Source organism: Colossoma macropomum, unplaced genomic scaffold, assembly GCF_904425465.1.
Source record: "Colossoma macropomum unplaced genomic scaffold, Colossoma_macropomum, whole genome shotgun sequence".
NCBI classification, from domain to species: Eukaryota; Metazoa; Chordata; class Actinopteri; order Characiformes; family Serrasalmidae; genus Colossoma; species Colossoma macropomum.
Window position 1 is genome coordinate 4,467,395 of NW_023494784.1, and position 22,380 is coordinate 4,489,774.

Genomic DNA, 22,380 nt, shown 5'->3' on the forward strand with positions numbered 1-22,380 from the left:
GAAATTTTCAAATCACGACATAATTTTTTACATTTATAGTCTACGTTATCAAAAGCACTATCAAAAAAGTTCTAAGAGTGGAAATTTAACCTTATAACACAGTTTATACTGCCTGTAGAGTTAGACCAATCAGAGGCAACCAAACCTCCATCTGTTGTGACATTACAACCACAACCTACTGGCTGTCTGGAACGCTACGTTAAGGGGTCGTGCCTCAAACCAGAAAAAACAGGTCTGAACCTCAATTTATAGAAAAAACTCAATTGCAGTCGCAATATTAGAAAAATCACAATGAGATGTTCTCCCCAAATCGTTCAGCCTTAGCTCAAATGAACCACCTAGGTTTTTTCTGACTGGAGAACATTACACTGCAGCTTTAACATGAGTCTCAGCAGCTGAGAGAACATGACAGTGATTTTAGTCCCAGCTGCTTTAGCCACTGTGGCTAAACACAGGTGAAGGTGTTTGTTTCACTGTTGCTATTAAAGAGCTACATTGCCTTAATTAGCCATATTTCAGTATCTAACTGATCCGGCTCCTGAAAGACTAGCTGTGTGTTGTTGGTGCAGCTCACTGAGACACAGATCTGTAATATTATGTAAGTAGGGACCCTGTATGGTCACTGTGAGGGGACATGGCTGACCCTCCTGAGGGTCCCTGTAATCCGCACTCTGGTCTAGCTGGACGTTAATGGACACTGTGAGTTTGCTGGACGTCTCCTCTGCCTGTGCGGTGCTGAGGCTCTCTCTCTGCGCCCGCTTTAGGAGTCGCGCTCGGGCTCCAGGAGTTTGAGTCCGAGGGGCTCTCACAAATCCACCAGCCGCTCCCCGGCCCACTCTCCTGCCCGCTCAAAGCAGGGCTCGCACCACTCCCGCTCCAAATCCCGCTCGCGCTCCAGGTCCAAGTCCGGGTGAGCACCGCATTGATTCATCACTTTAATTGTCAAATAAAGATCACACATCAGATACACCCAGCCACACACATATAGTCAGTCACCCATGACATGTTTGGTGTCTGAAATGTGCTTCTTTAGTTTTATGAGGCTATTGTAGCTGAAGAGTAATGGAAGCATAGACGCCACCTATTAGCCTGGTGCTAACTGCAGGCCTAAATGACACTGTCTGATACACTGTTATCTATAAACATGGACTAAAGTACATTAGCATAGCTAAACACAGCAGCAGCTCCAGCTTCAGACTTTAATTCAAGAACTTCAGAATCTGCATTACAGAAACAACCCATCTTTAGTCCTAAGTTAGGATCTGAACATGAATCTAAATGCAAGTTTGGTAGCTAGACAGGTACTGTTTTCATATAGGTGGGTGTGGGTGTGTGTGTGTGTGTGAATGTATATATAAATACATGTATATATGTGTGTAAAATGTGTGTGTGGAGAGAGAGAGAGAGAGATATAACTACTGTCAGGACAAAACCTACAAAAAATTCAAGGTTTTCTGTCTCCATTTTTGTCGTTTTTCATTTTTTGACATTTCATGATGAATGGACCAAAAGAAATGGTCCAAAATTATTAAAATTACAAATATTTCTCTGTTTACTTCCATTAAAAGTTAAGAATGTTTTTCCTTCGCCTGTAAAGTCACCGTTTCGGAAATACAAAGTTTTGTTCTGACAAGAGCTAAATATATAGCTACAGGCCTTATATGCCTTTTTCTCAAATGTTCCTCTAAATCACTCAAAGAGAGGAAGTGTAAACTCTGTCTGTATCAGAGCTTAAAGAGTGATGTGAGAATACTGAAATATGTGAATGTGTAACGGCTGATAACAGGTGGCAGTTTCACACATTCCTGAGTGAACTGTTCAGTGCTGAATTTAGTGTTGAGTTAATTCCTGGTTTATCCAGAAGTGGGTGCGGTTGTTCACAGCTGATGTTTATTTGAGAAAATCAGGTCTATGTAACCGTTTCAGATGTCAAGTTTGCTGTAGAGTTAAACTAATCATAGAAAGATCAATGAAAAATGTTTTCAGTTATAGTTAAAGGTCCTTTTTGACTCATTCTGACTGCAGGTACTTTATTTTTTAAGCAATATTGGTACTGTTAGCAATAAAACAGCTTTTTTCATACATAGAAAAGCAGCTCAGAGTTCGACGTATTTAAATAAAACAGGGAATATCAGACAGTAGAATTAGAAGTTAAAAGGATGTGCTTGTTTAGCAGGTTGTAAAAGGAAAAATCAGTCAAACAGAAACTGAAGTCAATAAAAATTTAAAAAAGCGTTTAACAAAATAGTGGATTTTTGTGCCAGTTTGTTGTTAAAGTAGTTTCACTGATTCTGCCTGTTCTGTTCTGTTCTGCCTATTTTTTAAATTAGTTTTCTCTCCTCCTCCTTCAGATCCCGTTCCCATCGGAGCTCTCGGAGGCACTATTCCCGTTCCCGCTCTCGTTCCCGCTCTCGCCGCCACCGTTCCCGCAGCCGCTCCTACAGTGGAGATTCCAGACGCAGGCGGAGCCACAGCCGCTCGCCGATGAGCAACCGCAGACGACACGTCGGGAACAGAGTAACAATAACTTTACATCAGCTCACTGTATCTAGAACCAGGTTTTAAAGAAATTAACACACAGAACAAGGTTCTAAAAATTTAGCATTCAGAATGAGGTTCTAAAGAAATTAACATCCAGAATGAAGTTCTAATGAAATTAACGTCCAGAATGAAGTTCTAATGAAATTAACGTCCAGAATGAAGATCTAATGAAATTAACGTCCAGAATGAAGTTCTAATAAAATTAACGTCCAGAATGAAGTTCTAATGAAATTAACGTCCAGAATGAAGATCTAATGAAATTAACGTCCAGAATGAAGTTCTAATAAAATTAACGTCCAGAATGAAGTTCTAATGAAATTAACGTTCCGAATGAAGTTCTAATGAAATTAACGTTCCGAATAAAGTTCTAATAAAATTTATACCCAGAATGAAGTTCTAATGAAATTAATATCCTGAATTAAGTTTTATTAGAACGTAACCAGAAAAGTTGAAGTACTGAATAAAGCATCTGTAAATGCTTTACTGTATAGTGTATTAAACATTGTATACATTGTTTAAGTTATAACTGTATTTAAATATTAATGAGTCTAAACTTGAACAGTAGTGTAAATTAGTTGTTGTAACTGCTGTAGCTGTAGTTTCTGCTCCATGTCTGTGACTGAGTGATTGTATATATTGAGTTTCTGAACCGTCTCTGTCTGTCTGTCTCTGTCTGTCTCTGTCTGTGTCTGTCTGTCTCTGTCTGTATCTGTCTGTGCCTGTCTATGTCTGTCTGTGTCTGTCTGTCTCTGTCTGTGTCTGTCTGTCTCTGTCTTCGCTGTCTGTGTCTGTCTGTGTCTGTCTGTGTAGGCGAACCCTGACCCGAACCCCTGTCTGGGCGTGTTTGGTCTGAGTCTGTACACCACAGAGAGGGACCTGCGGGAGGTTTTCTCCAAATACGGCCCGCTGGCAGACGTCTGCATCGTCTACGATCAGCAGTCCCGCCGCTCGCGGGGCTTCGCCTTTGTGTACTTCGAGAACAGAGAGGACGCACAGGAGGTCAGTTTAGCTCCGTTCTTTAAAGGTTTGTTAGCTCTACACACAGCAGAAACCACAGGATAGTCCAGTTTCAGTACAACATCAGATCAGAGAAACACGTTTAACCTTAGAATCTTGTCCAGAGGGACTTTTTTACTCGCAGCACCTCTAAATTAAAGACATCACACTAACGTTCCGCACTGCTGACCGTTATGGAGACTTTGCCGTATTTCATGTTTTGGATGGCATGAGTCGTGTCCGTTTATATCCCTACACCATTGAAAATATGTTTATTCTAGATATTAGAGCTGCAGATGCTTTTAGAGTTCAGAGAATATGTAAATATATAATGGCTGATGCCGGGTGGCCGAGGGCCAGATGTTTATGTTCATCATTACATTAGTTAGAGTTGAGTTAGAGTGAGCTAATTCCAGGTTTAACCAGAAGAGGGCGCTGTCTGCAGTTAGAATGTAAATTTGGAGCTTGTTTTCACAGCTGAGAAAATATCATGTACAAGAGCTTCTAGAGCTGCGAGGTTAAATCTTGTGCTAGACAGAGTTTATTTGTATAATTTTCTGCTAATGAAAATAAGTGTTTGGCAGTATATTAAAAAAGAAATACAATGTGTAAAAAAATGGTGAATAACAAATGATGGGCTAAAAAATTTACACTCTACAGTACATTAAGATAGAAGGAAAATAAAAGCAATAAAGTAAATTAAATATAGCTGCAGGTTTCAGCCTGTGGGCCGCAGCCCCCCAGTCGGCTGTGATGGTATTGCTAGGGAGCTTTTGGCAGTCATTTATTACATAGACATAGACAAATACATAGACGTTTAACCATTAAAAATTTCGATCGGGCTCAGTGACTGGTCTTGCAAAAATGCATGACTGATGTATCTGACATAGTTAACTAGATATGTATGTTTTTAGTGAAAGTCAATGCAGAACATTTCTATTTTTGACCATATCGAATGCTTTCATCATGGATAAATGGGCACAAACAGAAATGTAGGAGTTTTTTGGTGTTTGTCAGTCAGTTGAAGTTCAGTAAGCTACGTTCATTGCTGAGTTATATTTGCTGTATCGTATTTGGTTAAACCTACTGCTGCAAAAGCTTTTGTGGTGAGTTTTGCGGACCATGAGTTGCGAAAAGTTGGGAATCCCTAAAATATAGGATTATATATGTAATAGGGACAGGCAGTTTGGCAGTATTTTATTGTTATGGTGATAAGTTGACCCAAAATGCATTTCTGAGTATATTGTAGATATCGTCTGTGTCTACAGAAGACTGAATAATTAAATGTTTCATCACAAAGTGAGCTTAATTAGGCCTGTTTAAATGGATTTAGTGCATTACAAGTTTGTAAAACATTAAATAGAAATTATTGTAGTGGTAGATTTGTTTTGTTGTTATTGTTGTTATTATTATTATTATTATTATTATTATTATTATTATAGTGTGTTTAAATGTGGCACTACAGGTTCTGTTTTGTCTGTTCCAACTTATTAAATCTCAGAAAAACTGAATCTCATGATGCATATCATGTATTGAAGTATCGTGATATATTTCTTGCCTTATCGCCGACCCCTAATATGTGATCCCAAATCAAATACATCGAGTTCTGTGTTTGTTGATGTGACGTCGTGTCCCGTTTCCAGGCCAAAGAGAGAGCGAACGGGATGGAGTTAGACGGCCGCAGAATCCGGGTGGACTTCTCCATCACAAAGAGACCCCACACCCCGACCCCCGGCATCTACATGGGCCGACCCACATAGTGAGTGTTTAACCTCCTGCCTCATTAACATAGTGTGAACATGCACTGACGGGTCAGTGTTAAGGTGGTGCTTAGCAGCATCGGATAATCTGTAATAGGAATGTTCAGTACAGCGTGAGATTCATCGTTCGTCCTGAATAAGGTTCTCAGGCTGTTTCTGCAAGCTTAATGTGTGTTTGTGTGTGTGTGTGTGTGTGTGTGTGCGTGCGCTGCAGTGGCGGAGGCCCCAGCATGAGCCGACGCCGCGACTACTACGACCGCAGCTATGACAGAGGCTACGATCGGTATGACGACAGGGATTACTACAGCAGGTCGTACAGGTGAGGCGGCACAGGGCTGAGTGGACAGAATAACGGAAACGGTGTCTCCTAGTTTCTCAGCATCATCCTGAAGTTTTGACCAGCATTCAGAAATCCAGATCCACCTTTTTAGGTTGTTATTTAACAGAGCCGTTTGACAGAGTGTCCCACATATGTCTTAAAAACTTCATGAAGCCCACCTAAGCTATAAATTTACAGAAATTTTGTAACATTATTAATATTCTGAACTTTTAGAATTAGGTAAAGATTTACTATATAGTATGTATAACAAGCCTGCATTTCCTTGCGCATCTTAACACTGAGAGATCAGTTAAAAACAGGACTTTAGTGCAGTCTTATAAAGAAATTCTTCTTACACGTCACTAAATCAGAATCAGCGGGAGTGGAAGGGAGAATAGGAGTGTTGAGAGGCTGAAGGTTCTGCCTCCAGCAGATACAGAAGCTGAGAGTTGGGTCAGGGAACTGAGGGTAAATGAGTGAAATGGAGGGTTTTATAATGAGTGTTTGCTGTCTTTCAGGAGAAGATCTCCATCTCCGTACTACAGCCGCGGTGCGTACCGCTCCAGATCCCGCTCTCGCTCCTACTCTCCCCGTGAGTAACAGAACACTGTCTACATCCTGAATACCAAAACACTACATACATTCTGAATTAAAGAACCCTGCCCACACTCCCAGTCCCAAAATACTACTACAACTCAAATCCCAGAGTGACAACTATATTGCAAAATGCTTATATTCCCAAAACGCTACATACGTCCCCAATCCTCAAACAATGCTTATGTCCCCAGTCCCAAAATGGCAACTATATTTTGAATCCCAAAACGTTGCCGATGTCCTGAATCCCAAATCATGCCCATGTTCCGAATCCCTCAGCATTGCATACGTCCCCAGTCCCAACAAAGCCACCTGCAACTCGGGTCCCAAGCGCTGCAAGTCCCAAGCCGTGCCTATGCCCCAACCCCAAAAAACAGCCTTTGTTTCTAGTCACAGTCCCAAAACATCCCAAAATGCAGTCTGTGCCCCCAAACCCAAATGCTGCCCAAGTCCCCAATTCCAAAACACCAGCTTTATCCCAATTGAGCTGAATATTGAGTCCCAAAACGTCGAATTCCTCCCTGATCCTAAAATGCTGCCTGCATTCCCAATTCCAATTGCCAGTGTCCCCACAGTCTATATCCCCAATCCCACAACACTGTGTAGATCCTCATTCCCAGAACGCACTCTACATCCCCAATCCCACAACACTGTGCAGATCCTCATTCCCAGAACACACTCTACATCCCCAATCCCAAAACACTGTGCAGATCCTCATTCCCAGAACGCACTCTACATCCCCAATCCCACAACACTGTGCAGATCCTCATTCCCAGAACACACTCTACATCCCCAATCCCAAAACACTGTGCAGATCCTCATTCCCAGAACGCACTCTACATCCCCAATCCCACAACACTGTGCAGATCCTCATTCCCAGAACACACTCTACATCCCCAATCCCAAAACACTGTGCAGATCCTCATTCCCAGAACACACTCTACATCCCCAATCCCACAACACTGTGCAGATCCTCATTCCCAGAACGCACTCTACATCCCCAATCCCACAACACTGTGCAGATCCTCATTCCCAGAACGCACTCTACATCCCCAATCCCACAACACTGTGCAGATCCTCATTCCCAGAACGCACTCTACATCCCCAATCCCACAACACTGTGTAGCTCCTTATTCCCAAAATACAGTCTACATCCCCAATTCCAAAATGCTGTCTGCATCTCCATTTCCAAAACATCATCTTTGTCTTCAATCCCAATGACACTGCATATGCCGCCAATTCCAAAACAGTGCCCAGGTCAGCAATCCTGGAATGCTGCCTGCTTCCATTATAGAGTAACACACTCTGGCGCTGAATATCTGTGTGTTTATGTGAACTTCTCTGTTTTCCCACAGGTCACTACTGAAAATCTGATTTTTTTGTGTTTTGCCCCTGAAGAAGATTGAAGATGAAGAATGAAGATGATAATGAAGATGATGATGATGACAGTGTTTATTATATATTTTTTTTAATTCATTGAATGTCAGATGAGTTTATGTTTCAGCTCAGTAAAAGTCATTTTCATGCAGCTGAGTTTGAGTTGATGCCCTAAGCCTGTCATGGTTCTTTTGCACTCTTTGTTTTTTTTTTCCATCCAGTTTTAATTTGGATGTCTGAGCTGTTTGTTCTTTAAGGTGCTGGAGTCCAGAGCGATGGCCGCTGTGCCCCCTGCCCTTCAAATTCATATCTTTTGTGTTTTAAAGTTAAAGTTAATGTTATTATCACAATAAAATCCACTTCACGCCACAGATCGTGTCTCAGATCCTCATCTTTACTTCAGCTTCTCCTGCAGGATTCTGAAGCGCTGCAGTTCAGCAAGACCTGTTACTGGGTGGAGCTTTTAGCAGATAACCAATCACAAAACTGTTTGATGTGAAATATTACTTCAAATATTCTTACAAATCTGAGTTCCACAGGCAAAAAATTTGTCACCTTGTGTGTTTAAGTAACTGGTAGTAACTTCAGTTTCAGTTTAAGTAAGTGGTAGTAACTTCAGGCTCCTGCAGATGGCGCTGCACAAGGATGATCGGGCTATAAATACCTGTGAGGTCTTCGACGGGATTCACGGATTGAGAAGAGGTGGTACAGTGCAGGCAATATCTCGTTCAATGTGTGGAAAATGGGTAGCAAAGGAGATATTAATGATCGGCAAAAAGGAGTGATTGTATTTGGGCAGCCAAAGGCCACAGTATAAAGGAAGTAGCTGAATTTGCAGGTGTATCGAAGCGTACGGTCATACGGGTCAACCAGCAGTGGCAAAAATCGGAAAAAAAGCATGAAATTCTCGTCAGAATTTTAGACGAAAGACAAAACTGACAGGGACCGCCGGCCAATGCAGGTCCTTCACAACCAATTTCTGAAAGAACCTCCGCAGGGAACAGCATACCATGAACATATGGAGCAGAGCAGCATGCAAGAGGCCTTTGATCACTTCTGCTCACAGAGTTGTCCGGTTACAGTGGACGAAGAGACACAAACACTGGACTGTTCATGACTGGAAACGTGTTATCTGGTCAGATGAGTCTCGTTTCTGCCTGTGTGTGAATGATGCTCAGCGTCGTGTTCATCGTAGACCTCAGGAAGCCTTCAATGAGGACTGTGTGCAGGTGTGGTTCAAGGTTCTGTGATGTTCTGGGGATGTTTTAATTATGCAAAAATGGGTTCTTTGGTTGAGGTGACAGTAAATTTGAACCACAGTGCCGACATTGAGCTGCGGGACAACCAGATTTTGCCTTTTGCTCATCATCTCACCAAGGAATATAACATTCCCATCCCTGTATTCCAAAATGACAATTCTCGTGTTCACAGGGCTGCAGATGTGACTGATTGGCATGATGAACGTTCAGAAGCGTTCACACATCTGGACTGACCTCCAAAATCCCCACATTTGAATCCTCTTGAAAATCTGTGGGAACAACGAGGAAGACTCCAGGGAAGGATCCACAAAATCTGGCAGAACTGAGCAATTCTTTGATGTAAGTGTGGCTAAACATTGATGTCGCCTATGTCCAAAAACTTATCCAGTCCATGCCGAATCAAATCCCAGCTGTTATTCATGCTCGTGGAGGTATTACATGCTATTTCTTCAGTAATAAAATTGAGTTGATTAGGCACAAAATTCAAAATGTGCAGCATTGCAGTGCAGCGTCCTATAAACCTAATCTAGATCTGGAGTGCAGAATAACCACTACAGAGACGCTGAAGTCTTTTACTTTACTCCAACAAACAGAGCTCGTCCAAATTATTTCATCTTCAAAAACAACAACCTGTATACTAGATCCAATTCCTACAGGTTTACTTAAAGACGTTTTGCCAGAAATAACCAAACCTTTTCTATCTATAATAAACTCTTCTCTCAGCCTCGGCTATGTTCCAAAGTCTCTTAAATTAGCTGTAATTAAACCCTAATTAAGAAACCCAGTCTTGACCCCTCTGAGTTATCAAACTATAGACCTATTTCAAATCTTTCCTTTTTATCAAAAATTTTAGAGAAAGCTGTGCCAAAACAATTATGTTCCCATCTGCATAGGAGTGATATACATGAAAAATTTCAGTCTGGCTTCAGGCCTCACCATAGTACTGAAACAGCGTTAGTGAAAATTGTAAATGATCTTTTATTATCCGCTGATAAAGGAAACATATCCCTACTGGTTTTACTCGATCTTAGTGCAGCTTTTGACACAATAGACCATTCCATTCTATTAGACAGGCTTGAGAAACTAGTAGGAGTGACAGGTAAAGCTCTTTCACAGTTCAAATCTTACCTTAGTGATCGCTTTGAGTTTGTTAATGTAAATGGTGAACCATCAGCTCTCACAAGAGTAAAGTATGGTGTTCCACAGGGCTCTGTCTTAGGACCCATGTTATTACCTTATATATGCTACCACTAGGTACCATCATTAGAAAACGTGGCATCAGCTTCCACTGCTACGCCGATGATACACAATTATATATTTCAGCTAAACCAGAGGACAAAATTGACCTTAATAAGATAGAGGACTGTGTAAAAGACATTAAAGACTGGATGTCAAGTAACTTCCTCTTACTAAATTCGGACAAAACAGAAGTCCTTCTTCTTGGTCCAAAAGCTGCTAGGGATAATCTGCCTACGTTTACTCTTAATCTCGATAGTTTCTCAATTGCACCAGGCACATCTGTAAAAAGCCTTGGTGTCACGATTGATCCCAGTCTGGCCTTCGATGAGCATATTACCAATATTACCAGAATAGCTTTCCTCCACCTGCGTAACATTGCTAAATTAAGAAATGCACTGTCGCTACAGGATGCAGAAACGTTAGTTCACGCCTTCATCACGTCCAGGTTAGATTACTGTAACGCTCTGCTTTCTGGTTGTTCCAGCCAAAACCTTAACAAGCTTCAGTTAGTCCAGAACGCTGCAGCCAGAGTTCTCAGCAAAACCAGGAAATTCGACCCCATTAGCCCAATTTTGTGTACCTTACATTGGTTGCCAGTTAAATTCCGCATTGAGTACAAAATTCTTCTACTGACATATAAAGCTCTGAATGGCCTTGCTCCTCAGTACCTCAGTGACCTTATCTCCTATTATCAACCGACACGCCCACTTAGATCACAAGGTGCTGCTCATTATTAGTACCCAGAATAAATAAAGTTACGTCAGGGGGAGGAGCCTTTTCATACAAAGCCCCCCAGGTTTGGAATAACCTACCAGTCTGTGTCCGGGACTCAGACACAGCCTCCATCTTTAAGTCTAGGCTAAAAACGTACCTGTTTAGTCGAGACTTTGGTTAATTAGTTTTCCTAACTATGTCCCTCTTTTCTCTGTAAAGCTACTTTGTGACAACATCTGTTGTAAAAGGCGCTGTATAAATAAATCTGACTTGACTTGACTTGACTATTAGGTACGTTTGTCACAGGTGACTAATTTTTTGTCCGGTGAGCTTATTATTGTGGTTAAAGTAATGCAGACCAACCCTTTTAACTGTGCAGTATCAAGGCCTTGCAGTTGTTTTTAATATATATAGGTGTATCATTATCACAGTTATAGTGTATAGCACCAGAAGTGCAGTGTGATGTTTTGTATCATGCAGCTCTGCTGCAGCATCAATACCAGTGATTGGATTATGACCAGTATTATATGATTTGATCATATTAATGCCGTGATGTCAGCAGTCTTTGCCAATGACGTTAAAAGTGTTTTTTGTTTGTTTATTGACAGTGGACTCTACTTGCTTCTGGAGCAGCTCAGGTTTAGCAACATGCCATAATTCTCATCAATACTATTAACACTAATCAGTGTTACTCAATCTACTCAATGCGGTACTCAGTAATACTTATTGATACTAAATAATACATGTCGACAAAATGTGGTGCTCAGTAATACTTAGCAGTACTAAATACCTGTTGACACTCAACGTGGTAATCAGTAATACTCATCAGTAGTAAATAATGCCTATCAACACTCAACGTGGTACTCAGTAATACTCATCAGTACTAAATTGTACCTGTCAACACTCAGTACCCATCAGTACTCAATAATACTCAGTAATGCTCTTCACTACTCAGTAATAAGTCTCATCATACCAATACTCATTCATATGCAACAGAATCTCAAAACGTTGCCTTTGCCCCCATCGGCCCACCGGCACTACACTTCTATATCCTAAGAATAGCTCATCCAGTTTGTATTGAAGTCCCTGTCATTACTGGATAATAAGCCTTAGTATGTAATAAACCTGGGATTCTAAGAGGTTAAACTATAAAACTATTTTCCATCATCAACATTCCATATAGACTCAGAAGACTCGTGTAGGTTCACTGGTGGTTCTGGATAGTAAATAAAATGTCTATATCTGTGTTGTAGTCATGGCGACCCCTGGTTCCTATCACCTCCACTGTAAAGACATCTGAACCATTTCACACCAAACCTCTCTGAATGACTCTGTTTAAATCTCACACACTGAATTATGGAGGAATTTGGGAAAATGTGCGGAATTCCCCCTTAACACTCCAGTGTGAGAGCCACTGTCACTCTGACCCGACTGTTGGGGAATAAGAGAGGCTTTACTGTGTGTTAGGCTCTGTTGGGGTTTGTGGTGGGCGGTGCTGGTGGGCGTTTCTCAGAGTGTACAGCAGAGCTGCACAGCTCCTCCTCACTCTGCCTTCACTTTACTCGTTTATACTGTCTACTTCCTCTCTGTTCTCTGAAGCTTGGCCCGGCCCCGGTGTGGGTCACTGCGGGTCTCTGCGGGTCTCTGCGGGTCACTGGGTGAATGTCATGCCTAAACTGTATGTGGGGAACCTGAGCTCGTCTGTCACGACGGAGGATCTGCAGCGGCTCTTCCACCAGAGGAAGCTGCCCAAAGCCCATCAGGTCCAGCTCAGACAGGGACATGCTTTCGTGGACTTTCCTGACCACAACTGGGCCATAAAGGCAATAGAAACACTGTCCGGTGAGTGCAGCACTGTATAGGTGTGCACAGCATGCATATACATTATATAATATTTATATATATATATATATATATATATATATATATATATATATATATATATATATATATATGTATGTTTATATATAGCATGCATATGTATTGTTTATATGGGTATATATAAATATAACTTTACATACATATACATGTACATATACAAACAATGCATATGCATGCTATAAATAATATACACATATAATGCAATAGCATATATATCATACATATGCTTTGCATAGAGAGAGAGCATGCATATGCATTGTTTGTACACACACACACACACACACACATATATATATATATATATATATATATATATATATATATATATATACAAACAATGCATAAGCATGCTATACATACATATACACATATAGATAGCATGCATATGAATTATATCTACATGAGTGTTGCATATGTATGTATTCATGGCGTGCATATGCATTTCATATGTACCTCTCTATGTATGCAGCATGTATCATCTTTATGTGTGGATGTGCTCGCGCCTGTTAGTTGCTGCTACAACTAGTTGAGAAACAAAAAGCAAACATAAGTCCTGCAGACAGGAGTTGCCCTGTTTTGCACGCGCTGGGCGCGCGCACGTTCTCGCTCATTCAAGGTCCTTTCTTTCAGTTTTTGTGAATAATAACGCGGTCTGGGTTCAGACAGTGTGAAAGTGAGCGAGCTGACCGCTCTGCTGCTGGAGCGCGCGAGACGGGCTGCTGTGCATTTTCCGGCTATTTTTTAAACCTGATTTTATTGAAAGGGCGCGCGCGAGGCGATCGTGGAGAATAGCCCACCCTCGCGTTCCTCGGGGGTCCGGGGATGTTTATACGAGGAGCCTTAACGCGAAGTGCCGGGGGTCCAGAGGAAAGCGCTCGTGAACAGGTAGGACGAAGATGGAGTGGGGGCTTCCTGTCCGAACACTCCGGTCCACCTTAAACGGCGCGGGAGGCGCCACAGTGTAACCGCCGCACCATTTAAGGTGGACCGAGGAAATTCTAATAAGAAGCTAACTTCAGCTTCTTTGAAACCTTACCGCATGTATGAGGCTTGTCCAGATGTTTTGACACATAATGGACCGGCCAAAACATCTGGACAAGCCTCAGCGCGCCTTTTCTGGATTTTCCACCTGCATTAACGGCCCGATATTGTAGGAGTTCCTCATTAATAGAGTAAATAAAGCACCATCACTGCCCTTTATTACTAACGCTGGAGGTGTGAGTGCTCCGATCACTCGGTTCACTCGGTTCACTCTGCACAGATGCAGCTCTGTGATGAACCGTCACACTGATCACGTCTGCAGTAAAGATACAGCAACGCATTGATTTTGTTTGCAGGTTAAGATCTTTAATACTCTGTTTATTTATATCTTACCCAGCCCTGCTGGTGACACACCTTATAAATAATAATAACGTGTGGCCACGACTTAGTAAAGCACGGAAAAAAGATAATTAAGTTGTGGCCACGACTTAGTAAGGCGTGGGAATAAGATCCTAATGCGTGGCCACAAGTTAGTAGGGCATGGGAATGAGAAGTTGTGGCCACGACTTAGTAAGATGTGTGAACGAGATCCTAATGCCTGGTCACAACTTAGAAGTGTGGGAATAAGATAATTAGGACCTGGCCACAGCCTAATAAGGCATGATCTCATTCCCATGCCTTACTTATTCATGGCCACATCTTAATTATCTCATTCCCACACCTAACTAAATCATGGCCACAACTTAATTATCTTGTTTCCACACCTTACTAAGTCATGGCCACTCATTAGGATCTTGTTCCCACGTGTTAATACAGTGTGGCCAGGCATTATTTTAATTTATACAGTGAGTCACCAGCAGGGCTCCATACTATCTGTTTATACAGGGACAAGTTAGTCCATTCAGACCTTCTGCTCTTAAAAAAGATTCTTTAGTAAAAGAACTGGTTCTATATAGAACCGTGAACACTCATGGAACCATTTGCATGCTTAGATGGTTCTCTGCATGGTGAAATGTGCTGTATATGGTTCTATATAGCACCACAAAGGGTTCTTCTATTGTCACAAGCTTGGCATCATAACAACACAAGAACAGTGCTATATAGAACCCCTTTGAAAAGATTCTATATGGAACCGTATACAGCACATTCTCCATCAGTCTGAAGAACCATTTCACCATGTAAAGATCCATTTAAGCATGTAAAGGGTTCTATGAGTGTTTATTGTTCTATATATAGAATGAAACAATTTGATGGAAAAGCATTTCAAATATTACTACTAATCATAATAGTGAATGTAATTGTAAAAAGTCAACGATCAATTTATTAACAATAAATAATAAATAGAGATCAAATGGGGATGAAATAATTAAAACTTCGTAAATAAAATAAATAACATAACAGAAGATGTAAAACAATGACTCAGCAGTAACTAAGAAGCAAAAGTTGGTAGTAAAATAAATAAAAGAATAATAAAAGTGGAACAGCAGCTAAAACATACCAAGATCGTATTAAAATAAACTAGAATCAAGTAAACCAGTGTGAGGCTGATTGGAGGAGTTTAGAGACTGAAGTTTAAAATGGTCGTGTGACGTGAGCGACTGACGCTTTAGAGTTCCCTACAGTGAGTTCCAGCTCACTGGTGCTGCAGCTAATCACAGATAAAATGGAACAAAATTATATTTAGACTTTTAAAACAACTTAAACATTGAATTTACACTAATTTTCATTGTTTTTTTTTACAATGTCAAGCAAAAACAAGCATAAAAAATACATACAGGACAGCAGAATGATCAGTTTTCTGTGGGTTAATTTAGGAAAAGAACAAAGAACAGAAACTAGAGCTGAGAGATAAATAGAATCACAGTTTCTCTTGGTAAGTGATGATACTGGACCAGATAAAATACTGGCGCATTTTAAAAATACTATCAAACTATAATTCCAGTGATGTATATTCAGCATTTTACACACTGAGCTGCACTAAGTCCAGTGAATCAGGACTAACCCTGCTCTGTGATCAGACGATGTCTGTGATCCACTCAGTGAGGCTGACTGAGATGTAGCTGGTCAGGGTGAAGATGAATGTGGTCATATTGTCCGGCTCTAACACTGACGCCGCATTCCGGAGGTGTGTTCTTATTTGGAGCTGGTTCTGATAGAGGGGCAGTGGTCACTCTGCTGTAGGACAGTGACTGACTGACCCCAGTGTGCTGTGACAGGATGGCTGTTTACGCTGTGTTCGCTCTGTGCAGGGAAGGCGGAGCTGGACGGGAAGGTGATTGAGGTGGACTACGCCGTCCCCAAAAAGCTGAGGTAAGCCGAGTGGTGTTATTGATCATTTTCTGATCAGTGTGCGCGGCTGCTTTGTTGTGTGGGTCGTTTGTGTCTGCAGTGCACCTGAAGGCCAGGTGTGAACAGGTAGATGTATTAGAACTGTGTAATTCTCCTCTTCCTGTAGAGCTTTCAGAAGTTCAGACAGTTTAGGACAGAACGCTTCAGAAAGAGCGTGATACCAGACGTTATTCAGGCTTTAAATAGTAATGTAATTGATTAATTCTGCAGATGGACTGCCTTCCTATTTTCTTCTTCTTCTTCTTTTTCTTCTTCTTCTTCTCATTCATTGTGAGGGTTGTTTGTGTCTGCAGTGCACCTGAAGGCCAGGTGTGCATCAGTGCTGTGTCGTTATAAACAGGCAGGTTCATTTGTACCAGTTGGCACAAGGTGTACACAGCGTAAACAGCCAACCTGTCACAGCACGCTGGGGTCAGTCGGTCACTGTCCTACAGCAGAATGACCACTGCCCCTCTATCAGAATATATAAAACCTCGTATGTCAGTTTTTTATGTTTTTCAGTTTTTGACATAATTTGAAAAAACCTGTTGCCGTTTACATTGTTTGTAAGTTTCATGATGAATGAACTAAAAGAAACAGGCCAAAATGACAAAAAGGTCTGGTTCCATTGACTTACATTAAAAGTAAAGGAGGTTTTTCCTTCTCCGGTAAAGTTACTGTTTTGGAGATACGAGGTTTTCTTCCGACAACAGCGATAAATAGAAATTGTGATTTTCCATCTATCGCCCAGCTCTAGTCTGTGTTCTTTGTTCTTTTCCTAAATTAACCCACAGAAAACTGATATATATGTGTCGCTGCTGTCGGATCTCCAAAATGTATAACTTTACAGGAGAAGGAAAAAACATACTTTACTTTTAATGTAAGTCAATGGAACCAGACTTTTTTCCAAGTAATTTTCGGCCGTTTCTTTTGGTCCAATCATCATGAAATTTATTATTTAAAATTCTGTCAAAAACTGAAAAATTCCAAAAAAGGACATATGAGGTTTTGTTCCGACAGCAGCGACATGTATATATACATATATATATATATATATATATATATGTAGCTGTATTAGAACTGTGTAAACCTTCTCTTCTTGTAGAGATTTTAGAGGTTTAGACAGTTCAGAAGGAGCTCGTTTCCAGACGTTATTCAGTTATGGAGTTTTTGAGTAGTAATTTAACTGAGTGATTAATGAGTGCATATCAGTCTCTAAACAAAAACAGAGTGATGTGGAGGTGAGCTGAGGCACAGGCACAGTAAAGCAAAAAAGTGTCAGCATTGTGTGATTTAGGCCTGGGCGGCAGTAATCAGATATCGTCGGTGACTGACTAGTAACCTGATGCCGATGATGAAAGGGTGATCATTTTGGGAAGCTGAGGGAACCGGAGAGAACTCCTTGAATAGGGAATTATGGTCTGTGCAGACATGTACAAAAATTACAAAATTATCATCTGTGATAATTAACAGTACGATACTGATACAGTAGACACAGACACAGATACAGGTCTAAAAACACTGGAGTTTTCCACAATAAAACCACCATAAAAAACAAAGTGAATCAGAGTGAATCAGAACTGATGAATCATCCAGTTCTCAGAACACAAACTGTGTGGTTGAGTGCTCGTACTGAAATATGATATCCATCAGTTTATCCTCTCAGTGCAGTAACGCTCAGAAACATCAGGCCTGTTTTAATGTAATGAATTGTAATCTAATTCAATCAGGACGTACCGAATTGTTCCCTAAAGAATCATAATCTGACTGAATCATGACTTACCGAAATGAATTATTCATAGCAGACACTGAATAATTCATAGTAGATCCAGAATAATTTATAGTAGATACTGAATAATTCATAGTAGATACTGAGTAATTCATAGCAGATGCTGAATAATTCATAGTAGATACTGAATAATTCATAGTAGTTACTGAATAATTCATAGTAAATGCTGAATAATTCATAGTAGATACTGAATAATTCATAGTAGTTACTGAATAATTCATAGTAAATGCTGAATAATTCATAGTAGATACTGAATAATTCATAGTAGATACTGAGTAATTCATAGCAGATGCTGAATAATTCATAGTAGATACTGAATAATTCATAGCAGATGCTGAATAATTCATAGTAGATACTGAATAATTCATAGTAGATACTGAATAATTAATAGTAGATACTGAATAATTCATAGTACATATTGAATTATTTGTGGTAGTAATTAATCAGGCCTGCAGTTTATGGGGTTGAGAGTTTCCTCCAGCAGTGCTGAATCTGCAGCTGTTCCTCCAGTGAAGGATTCCTTTGGTTGCCGTGGTAACCGGATGGGAGTTTTTGGAAAGAGAGTTTAATGATGGAATAAAAGGACAGTGTATTAGAGATTTTTAAAGTAAAGCAGTAGAGTCTGAGGGCAGCATTCAATCATTTTGTACAAATGAAACAATAGCAGGCTGTCTGCCCCCCTCTCTGTCTCATTCTCTCTCTCTCTGTCTGTCTCTCTCTCTCTCTCTCTCTCTCTCTCTCTGTCTCTCTGTCTCTCTCTCTCTCTCTGTCTCTGTCTCTCTCTCTCTCGCTGTCTCTCCCTCTCTCTCTCTCTCTGTGGTATTTCAGATATGAAGTGTGTGATTGGAGCTTTTTTTTCCAGACCTGCTGGATCGGTTTATTGAGTTTGTTTGCTCCAGTCTGTGTGGAATAAAATCTCTCATTTGTCCATTTTTCTATTTGTCTGAACCCGTCAGGTTCAGTCAGGTTCAGAGGTCATTAATATGCGTTGGGTCGGGTATAAATTTCTTGTTGTTGTTCTCACAGTCCGCCTCCCACTGTTAACAGATTTCACCTGCTTTAGTTTCACTGCACTCTTCACTGCTTTCACTGCCTTAAACAGTGTTTAATCTGTGATGCTGGAGTCACTTGGTCCTGTTGTTGATGGAATTTAATGTCGAGCTGCACACTGAAAAAACTGATGTGAGGCAAATAAAGTGTGAATGGGTGGGGCTAAGCTGCTTAGTTTCCATATATGGACTGTGGAGTGAACAGTAGGGTTTAAAACAGTGTTTACATACATCAAAGTTTCTTCATAAGCACTGAGTCAGTTTGTAGTGCTAATAAATTCAAATGTACACAATTTTCCCTTCACCCCAAATGTGTTTTGTTTGACTATATGGAGTAAAAAACACACCATCACTTTCTGATCACATTTGTGAGAGATATAAAGATAATGAGGACAGACCTGATGTGCTTCATATGTAATACAAGATATAAATCAGCCATGAAGCACATTTCATCAAAGGTAATGAAATGTGTTGTTTTTTGTTTAAGCCGTTCGGCTCTGCTCTCCACAACCAGCCCTCATCATAAAGCCTGTTATCTGTACAGAGTGGAACTGAAACTTTTGAGAGCTTGAAAAGGAAAGGTGTCCCTGGAGCAGGTACAGAAAATCGATTTAAAATAATGCATTATGTATTGCACAGCAACAGTGAATCATAAATGCTCTGTGCTGTACAAAACAGTCTGAGCACATTCTAACAGCAATGGTATGAGAATTCTAAAAGGAGTTTGATTGGACCTTTATTCTTATTCTGCTCTTCCTTCCAGTCAAGAGTTTGGACCACTTGACTGAATGCGTGCTTTCATGTGTGCAGGAATTAGACAGGAATGGTACAGGGGTAGGTATAGAATAGGTTTCACGGGGACAGGAATGGTAGTGGGGAAGGAACAGCACAGGGACAAAAATGGGATCAGGAGAAGAATGGGGCACTAATGGCACAGGGCAAGAACAGGATAGTGACAAGAATGGGAGTGGGAACAAGATAGAAATGGTACAGAGGCAGGAATAGGACAGCTTGACAGTAGGCCAGAAATAGGACGGGGTAGTGTTGGGGAAAGGACGCGAATGGGACAGGACCGAGACAGGGGCAAAAACGGGTTTGAAATGAGACAGAAATGGGATGGGGTAGGAAAGAGGCAAGGACAAGAAAAAGACAGGAATGGCATTGGGGAAGGAACAGCGCTGGAACAAAAATGGGATCAGGGCAGGAATGGGATAGTACTGGGAGCAGGAACAAGATATTGGGACAGAAGTGAGATGGGGTAGTGACAGGGTAGGGACAAGAATGGGACAGGACCAGGAGAGGGGCAAGAACGGGATGGAAATGGGACAGAAATGGGACAGGGGCAAGAATAAGACAGAAATGGGGCAGGAATGGGACAGAGGTAAGAATGGAACAGAAGAAGAACAGCAATGGGGGATGGATGGAGAGTGAGCAGGACAAGGATGACAGCTCAACAAGAACAGAATAGGAATGGGATGGTGAGCAGGAATGGGGCAGCATATGAATGGGACAGGAATGAGATAGGAACAGGATACGTCAGAAAAGAGATAGGAATCGGACAGGAATTAAATAGGAAAGGGAGGGTATGGGATGGGGCCAGAACGGGACCAAAATGGGATAGGAATGGGAAAGGGACAGGACAGGGACAAAATGGGATCAGGATGGGAATGGGGCACTAATGGCACAGGGCAGGAACAGGATATGGGAATAGGAATGGGAGTGGGAACAAGATAGAAATGGTACAGGGGCAGGAATTGGATGGGGCAACAATGGAACAGAAATGAGATGGGGTAGGAACAGGGTAGGGAAAATAATGGGACAGGACCGGGACAGGGACTGGGATGGAAATAGCAAAAATTGGGATGAGGCAAAAATAGGACAGAAATGGGGCAGGAATGGGACAGAGGCAAGAACGGAACAGAAATAGAACAGCAATGGGATGGATGGAGAAGGAGCAGGACAGTGATGGAACGGGACAAGAACAGAATAGGAATAGGAATGGGACGGTGAGCAGAAATGGGGCAGGGCATGAATGGGATAGGAATGAGATAGGAAAGGAACGGGACAAAAAAGGGATAGGAATTGTATAGGAATAGGACAGGGATGAAAGAGACAGGAATGGCATGGAGCAGGAACGAGACAGGAATGGGACATGAAAAAGAATGGGATGAGACAGATAGGAATAGGAAAGGAATGGGAACAAGTTAGGAATAGAACAAAGACAGAGACAGGACAGGACAGGACAGAAAGACACAGGAGAAACAGGCGGGGACGGGAACAGGGCAGGGGGGACAGGGTTCCCACATTCTCTCACTGTCTGACCGTGTCTCTCACGAACATGTAACATTCCCTCGTCAGTTGTGTCCCACCAGGCGATTGTGTATTGTGTGTGCAGAAAGACGGTGGGACGGCGGATCCTGACTCTCTCTTTATGAGAGCACTCTGTCACACTGAGGCTTTGTCTCCCTCTCTCTGGCTGAAATGCCTCAGCCTTCATTGTGGAAATCAGTCAATGAGCACATTGAATGAAAATTTCCCTGATAAATATTTAGGCTGTTTAGCGCAGCCTCCTACACAGCAGCCGGAGAAACAAGGCCATTCAGGACGCAGAGCTGTAGAGGAACAGAGACGAGTTTAACACGGACTCGGGCAGTAAAGTCCAGATGTAGTTTTGTCTTCACTTCAATAGTTTGAATATTTTATTAGGCTTTTCCAATGTCCAGAGCTTTAAATGTGTACATGGGTGGGTTCACTAAGCATCAGTATTGGGGTCAGACAGAGTCAGAGTTGGGGTCAGATAGGGCAAGGGTTGGAGTAAGTTAGGGTCAGATAAGGTCAGAGTTGGGGTCTGATAGAGCCAGGGTTGGAGTCAGAGTCAGATAAGGTCAGAGTTAGGGTCAGATAGGGCCAGGGTTGGAGTCAGTTAGGGTCAGATACGGTCAGAGTTGGGGTCAGATAGGCAAGGGTTGGAGTAAGTAGGGTCAGATAAGGTCAGAGTTGGGGTCTGATAGAGCCAGGGTTGGAGTCAGAGTCAGATAAGGTCAGAATTAGGGTCAGATAGGGCCAGGGTTGGAGTCAGTTAGGGTCAGATACGGTCAGAGTTGGGGTCAGATAGGCAAGGGTTGGAGTAAGTAGGGTCAGATAAGGTCTAAGTTGGGGTCAGACAGGGCCAGATTTGGCGGCCAGGTTTAGAGGCCAGATTTGGTGTCAGTTAGGATCAGATAAGGTCAGGACTGGAATCCGTTAGGGTCAGATAAGATCAGGGTTGGAGTCAGAGTCAGATAAGGTCAGGGTTGGGGTCAGATAGGGTCAGGTTTGGAGTCAGTTAGGGTCAGATAAGGTCAGAGTTGGGGTCAGATATGTTCGTTTTATTTTCCTGCTGTGTCTGTTTCCACATGTTGCTTCTCTGTGAGCCATCGTGGCGCCTCGGTGTAAACCAGCCAATCAGAGCAGAGCTCATCAGATTATTCACGAGCCCCCCAGAAAGGGAAAACAGCTCATTTCATTCTAGAGCCAAATCCTAGGGTTGTAAACAAGTGTGTTAAACAGCATC

The 22,380-nt window shown here is 41.7% G+C and overlaps 2 protein-coding genes across 4 annotated transcripts in view; both read left to right on the forward strand.

Moving 5' to 3' along the window:
- Window positions 1-615: 615 nt before the first annotated feature.
- tra2b (transformer 2 beta homolog) lies at window positions 616-7,958 on the forward strand. The gene is made up of 8 exons (XM_036572556.1): window positions 616-624; window positions 765-910; window positions 2,352-2,517; window positions 3,352-3,540; window positions 5,181-5,296; window positions 5,512-5,616; window positions 6,135-6,208; window positions 7,566-7,958. Exons 1-8 carry the CDS (start codon window positions 616-618, stop codon window positions 7,574-7,576), a joined length of 816 nt encoding a protein of 271 aa, XP_036428449.1. The 3' UTR covers window positions 7,577-7,958.
- A 4,403-nt stretch (window positions 7,959-12,361) lies between these two features.
- igf2bp2a (insulin-like growth factor 2 mRNA binding protein 2a) overlaps window positions 12,362-22,380 on the forward strand; it is a 43,288-nt gene continuing 33,269 nt past the window's right edge. For 2 of the 3 annotated variants that reach the window (XM_036576459.1, XM_036576450.1), the window contains exons 1-2: window positions 12,467-12,641; window positions 15,911-15,971. In XM_036576459.1, the coding sequence (XP_036432352.1) occupies window positions 12,467-12,641; window positions 15,911-15,971 (236 nt within the window). Of the gene's footprint in view, window positions 12,642-15,910; window positions 15,972-22,380 lie in introns of all 3 variants that reach the window. The other variant, XM_036576441.1, reaches the window with a different exon arrangement.

What these genes read in the sequence shown, in the direction of transcription:
- tra2b (XM_036572556.1), top strand. An exon ending in CGCTCCAGGTCCAAGTCCGG is followed by an intron (nt 911 to 2,351) that starts GTGAGCACCGCA and finishes CTCCTCCTTCAG; the next exon opens with ATCCCGTTCCCATCGGAGCT. An exon ending in TACTACAGCAGGTCGTACAG is followed by an intron (nt 5,617 to 6,134) that starts GTGAGGCGGCAC and finishes GCTGTCTTTCAG; the next exon opens with GAGAAGATCTCCATCTCCGT.